General features: G+C 38.1%; 2 protein-coding genes across 6 annotated transcripts in view; one reads left to right on the top strand and one right to left on the bottom strand.

The window, feature by feature from the left end:
• ITFG1 (integrin alpha FG-GAP repeat containing 1) overlaps nt 1-16,693 on the bottom strand; it is a 92,750-nt gene extending 76,057 nt beyond the window's left edge. Inside the window, exons 1-6 of one of the 3 annotated variants that reach the window (XM_075510685.1) lie at nt 16,454-16,693; nt 12,755-12,827; nt 11,163-11,308; nt 9,408-9,465; nt 8,733-8,807; nt 4,971-5,065 (exon numbers count right to left, since the gene is read on the bottom strand). In XM_075510685.1, the coding sequence (XP_075366800.1) occupies nt 4,971-5,065; nt 8,733-8,807; nt 9,408-9,465; nt 11,163-11,308; nt 12,755-12,827; nt 16,454-16,628 (622 nt within the window). In that variant the 5' untranslated portion in view covers nt 16,629-16,693. The remainder of the gene's footprint in view (nt 1-4,970; nt 5,066-8,732; nt 8,808-9,407; nt 9,466-11,162; nt 11,309-12,754; nt 12,828-16,453) is intronic. The other 2 variants (XM_075510683.1, XM_075510684.1) reach the window with 2 other exon arrangements.
• Nucleotides 16,694-16,778: 85 nt separating this feature from the next.
• PHKB (phosphorylase kinase regulatory subunit beta) overlaps nt 16,779-18,399 on the top strand; it is an 88,037-nt gene continuing 86,416 nt past the window's right edge. For 2 of the 3 annotated variants that reach the window (XM_075510674.1, XM_075510675.1), the window contains exon 1: nt 16,779-16,981. In XM_075510674.1, the coding sequence (XP_075366789.1) occupies nt 16,897-16,981 (85 nt within the window). In that variant the 5' untranslated portion in view covers nt 16,779-16,896. The remainder of the gene's footprint in view (nt 16,982-18,399) is intronic. The other variant, XM_075510676.1, reaches the window with a different exon arrangement.

Genomic DNA, 18,399 nt, shown 5'->3' with positions numbered 1-18,399 from the left:
CATGTGCTAGTGTTCAACACAAGACAGGTTGTAAAAGTAGTATTTCCAAACTTTGGAATCATGTAACCAAACAAGGCACAGCATATTTAATACGTTAGCTATTTTTCATAGTATTCAAGGATACATTGACAGATATTCAGTATGAAATTACAGTATGATTCAGAGTCCAAGGCAGTTTGTCTCATACATTTGAACATTTTAAAAATATTTGTAGGGTCATGGCCTGATTTCTTGGTAGGAGACTTGTAACTTTGAGTACATACAAATTTACTGTTTATTAATAATCCTTTTCCTCCAAGTAATTAAGTACTACAATTTTGGCTTAGAAAGACAGCATTAGCCCTAAATGAACATCTGACATTTTAGGATGTTTTAAACAGAAACAATGAAGTTAACTAATTAGAAAAAAATTACATGTAGTACAATAATTGCTATCTTAAAAATTTCAACTTTAGATAAAGCACTCCTGATACACCTATGAGAGCTTATGTTAAGACAGTCTAATCAGTGTTCACCTAGTAACCCATGCTAAATTTAAACTTCAACTTGGTCCAGAGTATTTATCTGAAAATACTGACTACGATGCAAATCAACAATAGCATAAACAAAATACATTTGTCTATTGTCTAGTTTTAAATAGATGATCTGTATTGGTACTCATCTCTACCTCATTTCTGGGTGGTGTTTATCAAGTCCTTTTACTTATCTTGGTCTCAGTTTCCAGCTTTAACACTTTTTCTCCGTGGTTCGGTTCACGTATTTCGTTGTAAAAATCTTCAGTATAATCACCATATTGTGAATAATGTTTACTCAATTAAACAGTATTCTCCCCATCTCTTGACTAACACATCAGAAATGCATTTCTGAGAAAGACCGAGTTCCTTTTCACTTTGAATTGAGTGGACTAACACAAAGAGAAGTTACTTTTTACCTCCTTCACTGTAAGTCAAAAGAGTTAAGAAAACAAGTATTTGTACAGGATTTAAGTCACGTGATGTAAATTTTTCAGTTTGAGGATATGACGTTTCTAAGACAGGCCTCTTACTGGAGGAGCCTGCTTTGGAAATGTTCACTTGGACTGTCATGCTCTATAAAATACACCTGATGTTAATCTGTTCAGACAAGCCTATTATTAACAACTTCAAGATTATTTTCTTAAGCTAGCTGTTAAAAAAACCTAATGACAAATGTGAGTATGTATTACTAGACACTCAGTAGCCCTATTCTAACAAGGGTCACCACATTTTCTCCTCATCTTTCAGTCTGTCTCAGTGCATGTATGAACAGTGACATTGATGGTAGGTAAGTTGACTAGACCATTTCCAGACATCCCTTCCAATCTCAGCCATTCTGTGAACTAGATACTCCTCCCTGGAGCAACACCCACTTAATACACATGCAGAAGACACTTGAAAATTTTGTATTTATCTTTATCCGTAAAGCACATGTAGGCCCTTTGGTAAAAGTTCTATACTGCAGATTTTTGCATGAATTATATAAAATTCCTGGCCTAACTCAAAATTACTCACTGAATTAAAAATTATAAGAAGCTGAGATTTCTACATGAGGATGCTTTATTTAAAAACAGCAGCAGCATTACTATCTGAAACAGCCTAGTTTATATCTCACAAAGACAGATTAGTATTATCTTTGTTCTGGTTAGTGGATTTTTGGATTATAAAATCCTTACACAGTTAGCCTTTCATGAAGCACCGTCAGGGATTAAAAACATGTTTATGAACATGTTCTCATATAATGTAATCATAACAATTCAACTTCATTTTACTCAGAGCAGAAGCAGCGCACCAGTTAAAAGCTCTGTTTTAAGGGTTTAATATCAGTGGGTTGAAAACTGGTTAGGAAATAAACTAGCAAAAAGATTCTCAGCCCAGAGAGGATTTTTTTCTTTTTTTATGTCAAGCACACTTTAAATCTCCTAAGCTGTTCATAATGATAGAGTTGCCAAAATTAGCCCAGCTAAAAATCATGGAATTGGCTGCATCTGTTACAGAATACAAAGAACCCCAAAACATTGCAGAATATTAGAAGAAGGTCTTAAAAAAACCCCCCAAAACAACAAGTAAAGATGGCATATTCTGGAGGTTTGGGTTTTTTATTTGTAAACAAAAATCAGTGCATCCATTTTAGGTACAACTATATCTTCATATTCATGAATAGTAGCATTGCCTGTGAGTAAATACTCTGAATTTTTCAGTCAAAAAGTACCACAGCAGCATCAAATGTCATGATTATTAAGTCTTGCAGACAACAGGATTTCAGCATGCAGACTACTCCCTTGCATCCTCATCAATGCCTCCCTCCTAATTAATATGATCCTAATGTGTACCAGGACCTATTCTTAATGAGGTTTTGTTCCAACTCAAGAATGGTAGTGCAGGTGAATACTGAGTCACAAGAATCCTCTCCTCTTCACTAGCTCTACCTGAACCAACCAAGTAGTAATAGACTCCACTGACTCCACTGAGAAAGAACACTGTATGAATCGCACTCCTCTCTTTGCTGGTGTAGTAAGGCTGCGCTGCCCCAGCAATGCTAACAAGGAACAGAACTAAACAAACAGGAGAAGCATTTAGCTGTCTTCTGCAAAGTCTATCCAGACTGCACAGAGCGAGACACAGGACTAGTTGTGGCTGTACTGCAGTAAAAGCAGCACCTTATTTTGGCCCTGTTTGGCAGAGTGCATTTAGAATCATGGTACTATCAGTACTGTATAGACAGTTACATACAGGTTGGGTTTTCGTTTTGCCTTTTTTTAAATTTCTATCAGCTGACTACTTTTACGACTACTTCTGAGAGTCACTTGCCCAACTCTGTACAGGTTAACACAAATTAAAGGAGACATGGTGAGAACACTAAACAGGTATTTTTTGGAAGAGGCACAATGACACTCAAGGTGCAATTTCATGCTTGGTTAAAGGCAGGCTACAACTGCTGCTACTAAAAGGAGTCAACCTTCTCTCTGTGCTTACATTGGCTCTGGCAATCCTGAAGCTGCATGGCGAGTTGGATCAGCTTAGTAACTCAAGCGAAAATGAATTGTGTTCCCCACCAGCCCCAGTTCCTGAGCAGTTACTATAGCTGATGTGAGGGAACTGCCATAAATGTGCACACAGGACCAGACGATTGGTGCTTTTCATTTTGGCAGCAGGCAGTCTTGGAATAACATGTCAGTTATGAAATATCAGATATCACTGATAAGGTATTATTTTTCAGCAACATATGCCTTGTTCACAGTTGGTCCATTTTTCATAGGGACAGCAAAAAAAATATTTACCATTCCCATCTTAGAAGCAAAAAATTATTTTAAAGAAAATAATTCTATGTTAATATTTCCTCCAGTTTCTTCTTAGAATGAATTATTTTCCTTGAAATTTTTCTCAGGTTCCTGTAACATAACACATATTTCAGCCTGAGGTGTTATATCCTTGCTGTTACAAGCAAATAAAAGTCAGAATCTTTCTATGGGGAGTGCTTCATAGAAGCTTCTATTCACAACTTGAGATATGAATATAGATGTGCGTCTATAAAAGCTGCCAGCACTCTCCACACAAAGATCCTGACTTTCATTTCTATTTAATAGAGGAAGTTCCACATATCACTAGCACTAACTGGAACTCTCTGGGCATTCTTTAGGCTGTTAGCTGTCATAAAAACCTTTGTGTGCTCTTGCAAAAATTGATCAATCTGTGATTGATCTATGTAAGCAACTTCGACTTCCTACCCTTACCTACCTGCAAGTTTAGTTTTCAAAGGAATGCTCATCTTAGTGGCATGCCCATGCCACTAAAACAAAATTCAAAAGGATTTACAGAACTAAGTGTGTTAGAATTGGTTATTACATGACACTGATTATGGTAAGTAACCGTATATTTAATTTTCCAGTTGGAATTTCCACTTGACAGCTTCATGCAGCAATGTGCCAGAACTGAATATTAAGATTTGACTACACGCTAAAGCAATTAACTTAATCCCCAACATTTATAAGCATCTTAATTAAATTTATGGACTCCTTCCTCTCTCATTCCCATGCTACTAAATATGAAAAAAAATAAGCTCTTTCCAAAATTACCATATATGAATTGATGTACACTGCACATCTAGCAGAAGATAAGGCATTTCAGAATTCATTTACTGTGTGAAGAAATTAAGTTTAGCACAATATTTAAGTGTGCTTGGAGGTATGAACCAGGTAGTGATAAATAGATTCATCGTGGTAACCGAAGGCTAAATTGCACTGCGCATTTCACAAAAAAAACCCCAAACCAAACAAAACCACCACCACCAAATGAAGAATACAGTTTATCTACCACAGGAAAAGTTGTCTCCAGTACTCGTTTGTGAACACCAAATTATAAATATGTTATAGGATTGCTCATATAGTAATAGAAGAATAAAGCCTCACATGCTATTTTCTCAATCAGTGATAGAATTAACTACAACAAAATAGAATGAAGTCATATTGAAATCTTCAAGAAACAAGTAAGTCCAGTCTTCAAAACATTCTTCTGAATGAACTATAAAACTATTTTCAGACTCAATAGGAAGAAAAAGCAGCCCTGCTTCTGATTCAGTTGCAAACTGAATACTAGAGTACAGCATCACAAAGAACAGGAAACAATGCTTTAATGGTGAAGACAAAATTATTCAGAACAAGCATTAGTTCTGATTAAATTATCATCAAGAAGCAGAAAACGTTATTAGGTTATTCATTTTGGCAGTTATTTTTTAAAATCCAGAATTTTCAAATTGTAGATATTAAAATAAAATAATTAAAAATAAACAAACAGAAGTAGCAAAGTCATATAATTACTGAATACAACATTCCAGAACCAACTCTTTACAACCGTCAATGAAATCTACTAAAATATTAGAAGGAAATTGCAATACATTGCATTGTATACTTAGTGATAAATATTTTTAGGAAAGTATTTAACACTTTTATGACTTACCAGCAGTGAAGTCATTATTTAAATCTATAAATGCATGAGAGTGCGGTATATACATTTTACTTTGAGTTTCCAATGCAGCATGCCATGATAAGTTCCTACAGACAAGAATAAAAAGCAATACATTTCATCAATGCTTAGGGACTCTTAATCATGATAATATACCTTTAAAAAGAATTGTGAAACTTTAAATAAAATTGATCAGGAAGCATGTTCTCCTAATGCTAAGCCAAAGTTACTACTTAGCTTACAATGTACTAAGTAACTAGAGTAATTGCTTGAAAGGTTCTGCGAAGGATGATTCATAGCACAGGGGCTTCAGTTAGATTTTAACAACTTTCTAAGGCACCTTTTTTTGTATACAGAAAAGTATCACTACCCACAATGTGAAATTTAGTGCCCAGACTTCAACTGTAAATCTTGAGACACTGATCGCTGTCCTCCGCAGTTTCCTCAAGTAGTTTTACTATCCGTACTTCTGAAATCTACTTTAAGATTTTAAAAGATGAGCAAAAATGGACATAATCACATGCTGCTAAAGCAGCTCATGCCTGCTGCATGTAAATGGACTTTATTTTCAGTCAGTTAAAAAAAATCAACACAATAATTAAATTCTCACATTATGATGGACTACAGGCTAATTATGTCACTTCCCAACAGGTGATAATTTTATTTATTTATAAACATACACATCCTGCTGGTTTCTGCTCTAAAAACGACTGAACTTCCAGCAAACCTTCCTGTTAGCAGCACAATGAAATATAACAAATCCTTCAAATATCATAGTGGCTGAATCATCACATATGTTACTTTCAGAACCCTTAGCTAATACGCTCAGAAAATCTCAATATGCACTATACAATGCACTGTACAATAGCAGGACAGCGATATTACTACTGTCTGGAATGACTTTGTTTATTCCAGTGACATTACATACAAGTTACTAGAGTCCTTATCTTCCGTGACTCATTTTATGGTAAGAAAAAAAATAAGCTTCTGATTACTTCCCAGAGATTATAACTAAGTCTTAGAAATGTTAAAAAGAATCAATCTTAAAGAAATAGAAAAACCTATAGAAAATTTTAATTACGTATTCAGTTTTGAAGATAGCCAAGAAAGTAAGTTATACAGCTCTAGTATAAATTTAAAAACATTTTAGATTAAAAAAAATAGAAAAATACTTTTCTAAGCAGATGACAAAGCTGTTTTTCACATAAAAGACATTGCTTATCCTGTTACCTATAGCATTCCACCTTATTTTGAGCTGTAATGAGTAATCCTAATGCTACTGAAAGGATTTCTTCAACAAAATAAAACAAATCTCTCCCATTTTTCCATATCTTCAACAGCTCATGAAATTTTTCAATATATAATCATCACCAGGTGTTCAGAAACACCCTTGTGAATTTGAGATCTCTGTTCCATAAGCCATCAATTTAAATAAAAGTAATGGTGATAAAATTCAGGTTGGGATTAATGACCAAAATCATACTGCCAAGAAGGGCATAGTTTCCATTTACACATTTAAATGTTATTTACCCTACATCACTTCTGAATGATCTCCGAGGAAAGGAAAATAGCCAGTTAGGAACAACAGGTACAGATTTGTTCAACCCACTGATGGGGTATGGCGGGGAAAGCCTGATTTAGACATTTCTTAAGGGCCATGGAGATGCAGGATAGAAAGCTGATACAATGTTGCCATAGAGACAGAGTAATCATCACATTAATTTCTCCAGTAGTAACAGACCTCTTCAGAAACAATAGCTAAAGAAAGCCACATAGGAATGCAAAGACTTCCTAACACACTCTTTCTTTTAAAATAAACTTAAATATTGATTGATTGTATGCAAACCTAAAACAGCTGTGACACCAACACCTGGATTTCTCCTGAAACAACAGAGCTGCAAGTTTCTATGTTAGTTACTAAATAACATTCAAGACAATCCTACCAAGTTCCACTTAAAAGCTGCAAAATAGCAAGTTAGAAGACACAAACTCCTTCAAACAATTGATTTAGAGGTCCAATCCTCTAAGAAAACACAAGCCTGGTTCCTAATTTTTCCAATTATTCATTGGAAATTATTCATTATCAGTCAAAAGAAAATAGTTCAAAAAGAAAATGTCAAAAGAGTGGTTTTCATATCATCACAAAGCTAAGAACAATGTATTTATTTTGACATTTATAATCCAACTCGCATCCTAAAAATAATTTCTGCTATCTTTTGAGCACATTCTTTGACAATCGAGAGAAAAATCTCTAAATCAGGGAAAGAGTTTAATTCAAGTATCCTCCTTTTGAGGCTTCTTTCTTTTTCAAAGAATGCCCAAACCCACAACACTATCAATGAAGTTCTTCCTTACAAAAGTCAAAGACTGACTATGCTAAGTTCAGTTTGGCAAAAGTTACAAGAAGAGATGTACAGACCCTTATTTTTAGTAGTCTAAAAAAAAAAAAAAAGCTCATCCTTTTCAATAATGAAACTTTCACTAACTCAGAGTCACACCAATTTGTGTCCCTGAATACACAATCCTAATAGCTCTCAGAAGCCAAATCTTTCTTTTTCTTTATCGGAGTACAAATTTCAAAAGCATCAGGAAAACCAAACAGAATGTGAACTGTCCTTCTCTAGGGTCCAGTAGTATATAACTCACAAATAACTCACAACTTGTTTTCAAAAAACAGATTTAAGGTTCTTTGGCATCTTGCCCAATATTAGAGACATTGCTACTTCTTAATTTTTTGTTTAGAGACTGGTTCTTCTGAGTCAGTAAAGATCCATTCTTCTGTTACACTTTGATTTCAGCATTCCTACCCAAAACAGTTAAACAAAAATAATCCTTTGCATAGTCCTCGCTAACCATTTAAATATGCCATTAAAATAATCATTTTTATCCCAGTATTTGCTAGCTAGTTCCATTCTAGAAATTCCAGGGCTAGCAGAAACTTTAATAATGAAACTTAGTCCCCTCTACTGCAATCTCATCTCATAAGACTTGAGCCAACTTCTTTTTGCTGAAGCCTTCGCCACTCCTTAACACAAGATGTGATACAGAGAACACTTTCATGCACACTTATATTGCTACTTAGTCACCTCTGCCTTATGTCTCTTTATGAATCTCTTCCCCCAATCAGCATACCAAATATTTTCCTTAATATATCACTTAATACCCCTACACTTTGCATCTCCCATGCTTCTGATTCTCATGGTTCCCATTACAATTAAATTCTTAGATAAATGAGAGCTGAATTTTTTTTAAGTTTACCCTAAACTCATGCACATTTTCCTTTTGCCATCCCGTATAAGATCTGTTCCAGTACTTCTTGCATCATCAACCTGTCACTTCATCTATTAGACTAAATGCAGCTTAAATTCTACAGACGCTACTTAAAAACTTTGGTTTGTATTTCTGTACAGCACAGAATTCCATAATAAAAATTACAATAATAAATATAAAAGTGTACTAAACAAAGGAGACTATAACTGTTCCAAGAAACAATTATCCTATTTCTCATGTCAAATAACAGGGATTTTGTTTTCTCAGCTCTCATGGCATGTCTACTTCCCCTATAAAATAAAACTTTAAAAATTAGATGCAGGGCATCATAGAATGTTTAAAGATACACATGGAAATGAGAGAAGATTCATACGTTTGCACAGTTCCAGTTAAACATGAGTTTTATGCCTCTTTAATAAGAAAAGAAATGGATGCACAATAAATAAGCTATCAAAATTCATGCTAATAAACAAACCCTTAGCTTACCCGCCTATCAATATCTGTGGCTTACTTGAATCACTTGTGACACCAAAGACATCAGGAATCAAGTCTCCATTAAAGCTGAAAACGCAAAACAATTTCAGTATCACCTTAGTCATTATAGGAGTTGAAATTAACTGTTCATAAGTTCACCCGTATTTGGTTAGCATTTTCCCAGGAAGCAATGAAGAATTTTCAGCTGTGTGGTCTTTTCTGAATTTTAGCTCTTGCCAAGCTGCTGGTAGTAGTACACTTCTTTCAATATTTTACACTATGCCATGCACTTGATTTTCCAGCTATATTCCCCCCCGTTTTGTTCAGTATTTCACAGAAAGGGAAGTGCACTGTGAAAGGGATATTTGCTCAGTCTGATAAGCCAGTAAGGTTTTTGCTTTACAAAATTCACCAAAAAATGAATGGCTCTTTTTCTGCATAAAACAGACTACTGAAATAAAAAAAATTAAAAGCTTATTTCGTTACTATTGCCAGGATGATGTACAAGATTTGTAAAGATTACTCTTATGTTTTGTCATCTTTTGTTAGACTAGTTGACATGACACAAACCACCCTGTTCTTAAAAGATAAAGAGCACGTGTTTCAAATTCTAGCATTAAAATATATTTAAGTTGTTCTTAGTCACCATTATAAATGTTGTTTTCTAAAAAAGTAGGTCATACTCACTCCATTACCAGAGGTTCATCAAGAAAAGTCTTATTTAACATAGTTTTATGGTTAAGATCTAAAACAGAAAATAATAATTTGATTCAGTTACCAATATGTTATGAAATTTGCATTTTTAACTTAGACACGATTCTTCTATTAATTTGCAACCATCAATTTTATGATGAAAAAAACATCAGCTACCACTGAACATAAACAACTAAATGGCTTCCTGAAATTATCCAGGAAAGGTGAGTTACAGTTAAAATGCTGAAGCTTCTGCCTCCACTAAACTCTTCAACCAGTTATTCTAAATAGATCTTGGTGAAACCTGTTTCTATATATGACTGCAGTCACACAGACACACAAAATCTGAAATAGTTAGGATGAGGACAGTCTAAAAATTTAATATTGTACATAAGACCTCTGTTTAATGCTTTGTCACTGTAAAAAACATCATATACACTGAGCATTTCAAATAAGGATTAGAGACAGATTGCCTAAATGGGAAGTAAGGATTTTAAATCCTAATCAGGTTATCAGCTCTCAGATTTCACTTTTACTTGTAATCCAAACTCCTTGTCACATCATCCCCATTTCCTTCATCTCTCCATAATGTTTCTCTTCCTTCCAGTTTCCACCTTTTATATGACATTACCCTCCTATTGACTTGTCTGTCACACTTCCATTACCCAAGTAGGCACCACATACCTTCCCAGTAGCCTCACTACATACCAACCATTGCCTGAATTTTTAACCTCTGACTCTTTTTCTAAGCCCCATATACTCATTTGTGCCTCTCCCAATATTTGTTTATTCAGAAGCAAGACAGCACAAATTAATCCAAATCCTTCATATTCTTCCCAATACTACAGATACCTCCTATTCTCTTAATACTTGATCCAGCACACTTTCCCAGGTTGCTTGTTTCAGCTCTGATTAAAGCCAGAAGCAATGGTATCTAAGGCCATCACTTGCCTCACCTGTAACTATTTTATAGCACAGTTGTTCATCATAGTAATTATTCTTCAGTAATTTTTGTGGACTTTAAGAGTATCTTCTTTTGCTTTTCTGTCCTTTTTCAAACCCTGAACTCTTCCCAAAACCCTTTTCTAGCAAAGTCAACAGAAAACAGAAGAGGCTTCAAGAGTTCACGCAGTCCATGACTCTACCCTAAGACAGAATCAGCTATACCTGGAACACTGCTAAAATACTCTTGAAAACTCAATTCTAAAGTTCTTGAAAACTTCCAGTGATAGAGACTCTAGAAGCCTCTCTCCCAAAACCTACTTTAGTGTGTCATTGTCTTTAAAGAATTTGGTTTAACAGAAATAAAGTGTTAGATTACTGTTGGCAAGTTTAGATGTGATGTTTCAAAAGTTTATGCACTAAACTTTACACCAGATTCTCAGTGCATTTTAAATTCAAGATAAGTCTTTTGAGATAATCTTTGTGAAGCTGACATGCATAATGGGGAAGCCATGAGAAGTAGCTCTTCAGCTAGTAGGTTACTGTCAAACCATAATATTGTTTGGTTATGTCTGTTGCACAATATAAAGCAAGAGTTTTAGTTTTGTTCTCTTTCATTAATTATTGAACACAGTTTAACAGCAAGATAGTATATGGGTATGAAGCTGAATAGCTGCTAATCCCTATTTTAGGGATTTAGTTGTAAAAAGAACCACTACACTGTAAAATGAGTTATAACTTTCTCACAATACTTTGAATTATTAAAAAGTCTAACAATCTTATTAATAAGCAGTCTCAGCAACTCACCTAATGTTTGGTTGTGCCCCCAGAAAATAAATACTGAAAGTTCATCTCTGCCATGATTTTGTGCCTGGGTAGTCAGGAGGACATCCATTTGTGAATCACCATCATAATCTCCAGGAACTACACTGGTTATGGTAACACTGAGAGATCTAGAATTAAAAACAAACAAAAAACCCCACATGCAAATAATTGTACAAATGTGTGCATGAAAATTGAAAGTACTTGTGTGTTCAAAGGCTTGCCTTTTCGTCCCACAATATTATCCCTCAACAACCTGGCTTTTTATAAAGTCCTTATCTATTGCAAAAGTAACTTTAAATCAAGCATTCTGCAAGCTGCTTTCCTCTAAGGGATGACATTTTTAACTCTAAACTTCAGCTAACACGTGTTCTTCAGCATATCCTGTTTGTTAATGCTATCTAAACATCATTAAATCCCTTCATTTGTTGTAGAACCAGTCCTCAAAAAAGTGTTTCAGAGAGCAGGATCTTTTAGTTGCATTCAAAGAGCAAGACCATAAAGCAACAGGAGCGGTTTAAGCAGCAGAAGTCAGACAGATAGCTAGATCTCTTTTAAAGACAATGTCATCTCCTCCTATCTTCTGCCACATCCTACCACTCCTCCGTACATTTGTTTGTTCTTTCTATCTTTTTTTACTTGGTCACCTACCCAGAGACTCTGGTTCACACACACAAACATGGATCATTCTGTTAAGAATTCAAAGCAGATAATTTCTAACGCGCTAAACAAATTAGCTCCTTCCAAGATAGGAGGGAATAAGGAAAAATAAAAATATATAGAATTACAGAAGATGAAGCTGAGCTATAATAGCAATTTAACTTTTAATAGACATAATACTATTAGTAAGCATTATTCATAAGCAATAACATATCCTGTAATAGTATTATGGTTAAAACTGTACATATATATGTACATAAACACAGAGATGGTTTTACATTTATTAAAAATTGATGCTTTTTTTAAAGCCACATTTAAACTTTAGAAAGGAGCAGATCTCTACACAGAAATACTAGAACACCATTCTCCATATTTCTTTCTAAAGCTGATGATATTGGCTGGATTCCATTAGTAACTACAGCAACTAGAAGAATTTCCCTGAAAACATGTCTTGGGACAGAGACTAATAGTACCTGCCAAAAAGACTTAAAACTGTGATATGGAATGATAGTTTGTTTTACTAGGAAATAAAGTCCTGAAAAAACAAGTCAACTGCAAAAATATTCCAAGATACAGGTATTTTTAATACTAATCAGAGGACAAAAAACCAAAGCATACAAATTCCATAAGGGGGTGGGAAGTCACACCTATTAGTTAACAATAGGAATGACAAAACTCATCTCCACAAATTCTGTCATCTGACCCACAAAATCCAAACAAATCAAAACAAAAATGTATCAGGAAATTAATCAGGAAACTGGCCAAAGAACTGCAGCTCTAAGGGCAAGTTGAACAACATAGTCAAACAGGTAACAGCAGCACAGACAATTCTAGTCATGTTCCTGCTGCCTGCAAAGGTGCACTTTCAAGAAAAAATGGCCACTTACATTGTTTCACCATTGAATACCAATACTTACTTCATTGGTAACTTAACACGGGGCTTAAAGTAGGGTTCCTTTTGGTCAGCCAAAAAGATAACCAACTCATTTCCTGCAAAAGCAAGTAAGACGATGAGTTACAGAGGAGGAGTGCAAGTGGTTTATATACAAAAACAACATTTAAAAAGCTATGCCACAAATAGTCATTCCTCACCGTAGCAAAAACTTTGAAAGACTTCCCATACAATTACTTCCTCCTCATTCAAAAGAAAGCAAAAGGAGCACTTCCTCAATACACCCTATAAATCTAATTGCACCTCAAAGGAATGCTAATATCAATGAATCTTCTTTGGGGCTTAGTGTTAGACACTTCTCTCTGCTATTGTTATCACGTTGCTTAAAATAAAACTTCCTATAATGACTTAAGAAACATTACATGTGGAAAGGTAGTAGGCATCAGTTCCATATAAATAATTAAAGCTTAAAAGCTAACTCAATGCTTTTAATACCGTCTCTGACACAGCAGGATCTGATACTCCTTTTGTCAGCTGACAAAAGCACTTTAAGTGAAACTCATGGAAGTAACCTGGTTCCCTGCAGCATTGCCTCATTTAGAGGCAATGATACAAGTCAGTATCATTTAATTATTTCCAGAAGATCTAAATAAAAGCCAATATTTTATGTTGCAAAAATAATTCAAATTCGGGAAAGAACAAAAAAAAAAATTTAACCTGAACGATGAAATGTATTTTCAGTCAGTAAACCACAACACACACGTACTTGCTTCTGCAAGTAAAATAATAGTTCATAGCTAAAGAAAAAATACAATTTTTTTAGTCATCCTTTATTATGTTTGTTTTCTGCATTCTCCAAGAAATTCACCTGTAGCATCCCAAACTGCAAGAACTAGTTTACCTAATCGAAAATAATTCTATGGCTCCAAACTCGAGCTACCATAGTATATTTCAAAAGCATCTTTCTGTGGCAAAGTTCACAGCTGTGAAATAGCAGAATACAAGCTTCCTGGCTATGAAAAAAAAAAAAAAAAGATAACTGCCATAAACATATTTGCCAAGGAGAATATGCCAGCAAATGAGTAAATAAAAACAAACCCTTCCAAAATGGATAGGGGCAACTAGTGCAGTCCCATCTGGCAAGCTAATAAAGCCTGGCTTGCACTACACATTCACAGATGATTGAAAAAGTTGGCACACAGTAAGGTAAAGAAGCCTGCTGGCTGGTTAAACTTTTGATAATAAAGCTGTGGGTTGACTGCTAAAACTTGTAATTCCAATTGCACACTAAAGACTTTCACCTGCCTTTTTATCATCTCTGTGGTAAAGTAATGATGATGATGATGAAGCAAATGTGTTTTTACACATACCAGGTTCCAAGTCAATCATATGACTCAGAAATGAGATTTTTGTCATCGCTGAAGATAGATTTATGAAAATTTCAGCTCAGGGCTCATCAATAGTCAAAACAAACTGACTACTGGAAATGATTAGATGAACAGAAAACCAAATCACTATGCCACTACATCAATCCGTTGTGCACACATCCTAGGTGCTGTTTGCAGTTCTTGTCCCCTCATCTCAAAAAGAATACAGAAGAAAGGAAAAAAGTACATAGGAGGGTGTGAAAAAAGGGAACAGTTTCCATACAAAAAACAATTACGTAGATCAGAGGTCTTCAGTCTGAACATCTGAGTGAGGATACCCCAGAAGTTTTCAAAATTCCCTGAAGAAATGCAGAAGGTGAATAGGGGAATGATCGCTCACTGCCCTGTACTATAGAGGCATCAAACACAGCTAGAAGGTGGTAAGTTGAACAAGCAAACAGCATGAGCTTCCCCAATTATCCCTGGCTTGTGCATAGACTTCCAAAACAGGTATGTGTATGCACAATTCCATTTATTCATATATTTTTAGTTCAAAAACTGACTGAACCCAGGGTCCACTGGTAACTTTGAATTGTTCTTGCAACAAGATACTGCGGGATCTAGATTACCTCTTATGTTTAGCTAGTTCACCCTCTCTTACAAAGCTCTGAGTACAAACTGATTTTTCTTTCATGTATCTGACCACATGAAACATAACTCTCATTCAAATAAAGTAATTCAAGATCAGGACAATAATATAAATCCAGCAAAAGGCCAATGACATCATCCCCATTTCCTTATTAAGGGTCAGGATTATTAGGACTGGGCTTCTTTACCAGGTTGCTGTTCCTCAAAGCCTAGTATTATCTCCAATGCTTACTTCTTCAGCACTATTTAGAATTGGCTGCTGTTTATTCTACTACAATTGGCTATTACTTTTTGTTTAGAAGGTATTCAATACTTAATAATTTTTCAAGCTACTTTTTGTCAAGACTTAAATTATGAAAAATAATGTTTTCAAGTAGGTTATTTCAGGCTGATTTTTACAGAAAGTACCAAGTAGGAAAACTACAGCAAGTGCTGCTGTGCAGAAGCAAAGAAACCACGAGTCTCGTTTCTAAAACTTTTAACTATTCATATTTTTATATGCATTCACCTGTCAGAAAGTAAAAATTAAATCTCTTATCACTTATGTTCATTTTAAATCTAATCTTCAGTGCATTTTTTCAGCAGATGTGTCAGTAAAGCATTTTCAAGAAGCCATGCATTTAAATATCTCAACTAGATAGGAAATTCACTCATGCTTTACCAAAGCTACTTATAGAAACATTTCTGAGATTGAAGGAATAAAAAGGTGAATCTGAGCATAAATTTATTATCTTAATGTGGAGCTTCAAATGAGTAAAATAATCCAAGATTAAAATCCGCAAATAACACTGACCACTGATAATAAGCTCTGATTTGGGGTCCCCCCATATCTGAAGCCTAAGCAGAAACTCATGGCAGATGACAGCTGTGTGGAACAAATTTATCTAGCCTTCCACTTTAACATAACGTTCAAGGCAGGATAATGTGCAATGTATCCTCTTTACAACTGTGAAATATTCATCTCCGTTTCCCAAAATATTGCAAAAGCAGGAGCAAAGAAACAGTTTGAGACCACTCACTCTGTAGGACAAAGCCTTTAGATTATTTCACAACCATGAATTCACTTTAAAGAAAAGTATTTCTTGTCCTATGTGAAGCCCTATTTTAGTGCAAGTTGCAAATACTCTTCTCCATACAGGAAATATCCCAGGAGCAAAGCGAGCGTCAATTTTAGTCTTGAAAATAATTTTGTTGTTCGCTGTGCTCGCCCCCAGCGATACCGCAAACAGCCCCGAACGCGGAGCACAGCGGGGCAGAGGCAAGGCGCAGAACAGGCCGCCAGCAATTCACAGCATCGGAGGACACCTCGGGTTGCAAGGGCCCCAGGGGGATCGCCGAGCCCCGCTCCCCGCAGGACAGCTCCCACAGGGGAAGTCCTTCCCTGCCCGCCAAGAACCGAGAAGCATCTCTCGAACAAGCAGCCGGTGCCTCTCCGAGAGGGACGCCGGGGCAGAGCAGCAGCTCGGCGGCCCGCGCGGGTGTCGCACGGGGCGCGCCGCGGCCGCCCGCCTACCCCGGCCCCCCATATAAGCCGTGCAACGCAACCAGGAACACGCCTCGGCGACAGGCGCTCCCCGCACCGGCAGGGAAAACCCCCAAAGCGCTCCTCGGGGACCCCTGCGACAGCACCCCGCCGGCTCCGCTCCCGCCCTCCCACAGGCCGACGCCGGTAACGACGGCGGCCGCGCTCCCGCCCCCGGCGCGCTCACCGCCTCGCAGCACGAACAGGTCCGTCTGCTTGTCCGAATTGAAGTCGCCGAAGGCCGCTAGGGTCCCGTAGGCCTCCGCCCCGAAGAGCTGGGCGGTGACGTTCTGCAGGGCCCCGCCGGGCCCCGCCAGGGCCAGCAGCAGGCACAGCCCCAGCCAGCCGCGGCAGCCCCCCATCCTGCAGCGGCGCGGCCCAGCTGCCCGCCGCCCCCGCCCGCATCACTTACGGCAGCGCAGGGGTGTGCCCGGCACAACAGCCGGCTCGCTTCCGGGACTGACCCGGCGGCTTTGCGACAACGGCGTGACGGCCTGCGCGAGTCTCTTTACGGCTGGAGTGGGTAACCAGGTGACGATCGCCGTCCGGCTCGTTCGCTGCGGCGCCGGCGAGGCGAGGGTGGCTGTCCTGGTCAGAGCGGAGCGACGGGAGCGGCGGGTCCTCATCGGAATGGCGGCGGCGGCAGCAGCAGCGGCCCATATGGCTGATGTGAGCTGGAAGATGCTGGAGCTGCGAGCTCGCTCTAAACGTTCAGGTCTGACCTCTTGGCTTGCCCGAGAGGAGCTCCGGGGCTCCCTCTCCTCGCCAGCGCCCCTCCCCTTCCTCACTAACTGCCCCGCTCCCGCTCTCCTCTCCTTCCCTCTGCCCCGCCGCCCTCCCCGAGCTCTCGGCCGACGTCGTCCCTCTGCCTGTTTTCGCTCTCCCCGCAGCTCGGCGCGTCACTCGCCGCTGGCCCCGCCGCGGCCCTGCCCGGCCGCTGCCGCCCCGCCGCGCACCTGTGGCCGGCCGGCGGCTGGGCGCTCCCCGCCGCTCCCTCCGCGCGGGCTCGGGGAGCTCCTGCCGCTGCCCGCGTCTCGCTGCGCGGCGGGCACGGCTGTGATCCTCCCGCGGTCGCCGGGAAGGGCAGGCCGCTCTCCTGCCGGTGCAGGACCCCGGTGCGGCTCGCGGGAACGGGCGTCCTTGGCGAGGCAGAGTTTCCGATGATTTACAGGTGCCATTTGACAGCACGGTTGGCAAGGTCGTGGTAGCGTTGCTGCAGTCTTACAAAGCTGTCGAACAGATGAAGTATTGTAAAATTGTGGGCACTTAGGCAGAAGTGCCCGCTTTTGCCAGGTTTCCCTTAGAGAATTGCCCTAAAGAGAATTTTTTTTTTTAACGTGAGACTCTCTGGTTGTGAAGTTGGACTGCGTGGCAGCTACATTCTGGCCTCGATGAAAGGATGATTACCGAGTTGGCTTGAATTTCCAAAGTTCAAAAACCCCGATTTTAATTTTTTTAAAAATAAAATACAGTCTTAGTAGGGCTTTAATTGTTAATGTTCTAATGGAAACAGTTTTCCAAATGATCCCTGTGGTGTTTATTTGTCATACATGCTTGTAAAACTCAATCATTATTTCCTTATTTGCATATTTGATTGGTTCTGTTCAGATCAGACTGATCAGACAGTGTGAAAAGAAAACGGGGCTGTATGAGGCCTCTCATAAAGAAAATTGATTTATTAAAGAATACTCTGATTCATATGGCTTTAAAAATGCTATGTATAGTATTAATTTGCAAAATACCATTACTGAGACTATCCACTAAATAAGTTGTTACTTTGTGGCCAATTACGATTACACAATACTGGTAGCTGAAAATTGATTTACAAAAGTAGCCATAGAGCTCTGCAAAATAAAGTCTGGAACCTGCATGTTTGGCGTGTGTCACTCCCGAGTTGCAAGGCAGCACGCTAACTTTGGGATTCCATGCAGATTCAGGCCCTGCGACTGCAGAAGGCATTTGGATGATTTTAAATGCTTGAGTTTTTCTTAACTTTCTTACTTTTTTGTTAAGTATATAAGGAAGTGTCTTCTGTTGTAATGACAGATTATTATTGTAGTTCACTTCCTTCTTTTTCTGTTCATAGAGATTTTGTCATTTATATAGTAACTGAAAAACATTATTTACTGAAGA

The sequence above is a fragment of the Mycteria americana genome, chromosome 8, assembly GCF_035582795.1.
Source record: "Mycteria americana isolate JAX WOST 10 ecotype Jacksonville Zoo and Gardens chromosome 8, USCA_MyAme_1.0, whole genome shotgun sequence".
Lineage (NCBI taxonomy): Eukaryota > Metazoa > Chordata > Aves > Ciconiiformes > Ciconiidae > Mycteria > Mycteria americana.
This window is presented reverse-complemented; position numbering and strand designations above follow the sequence as displayed.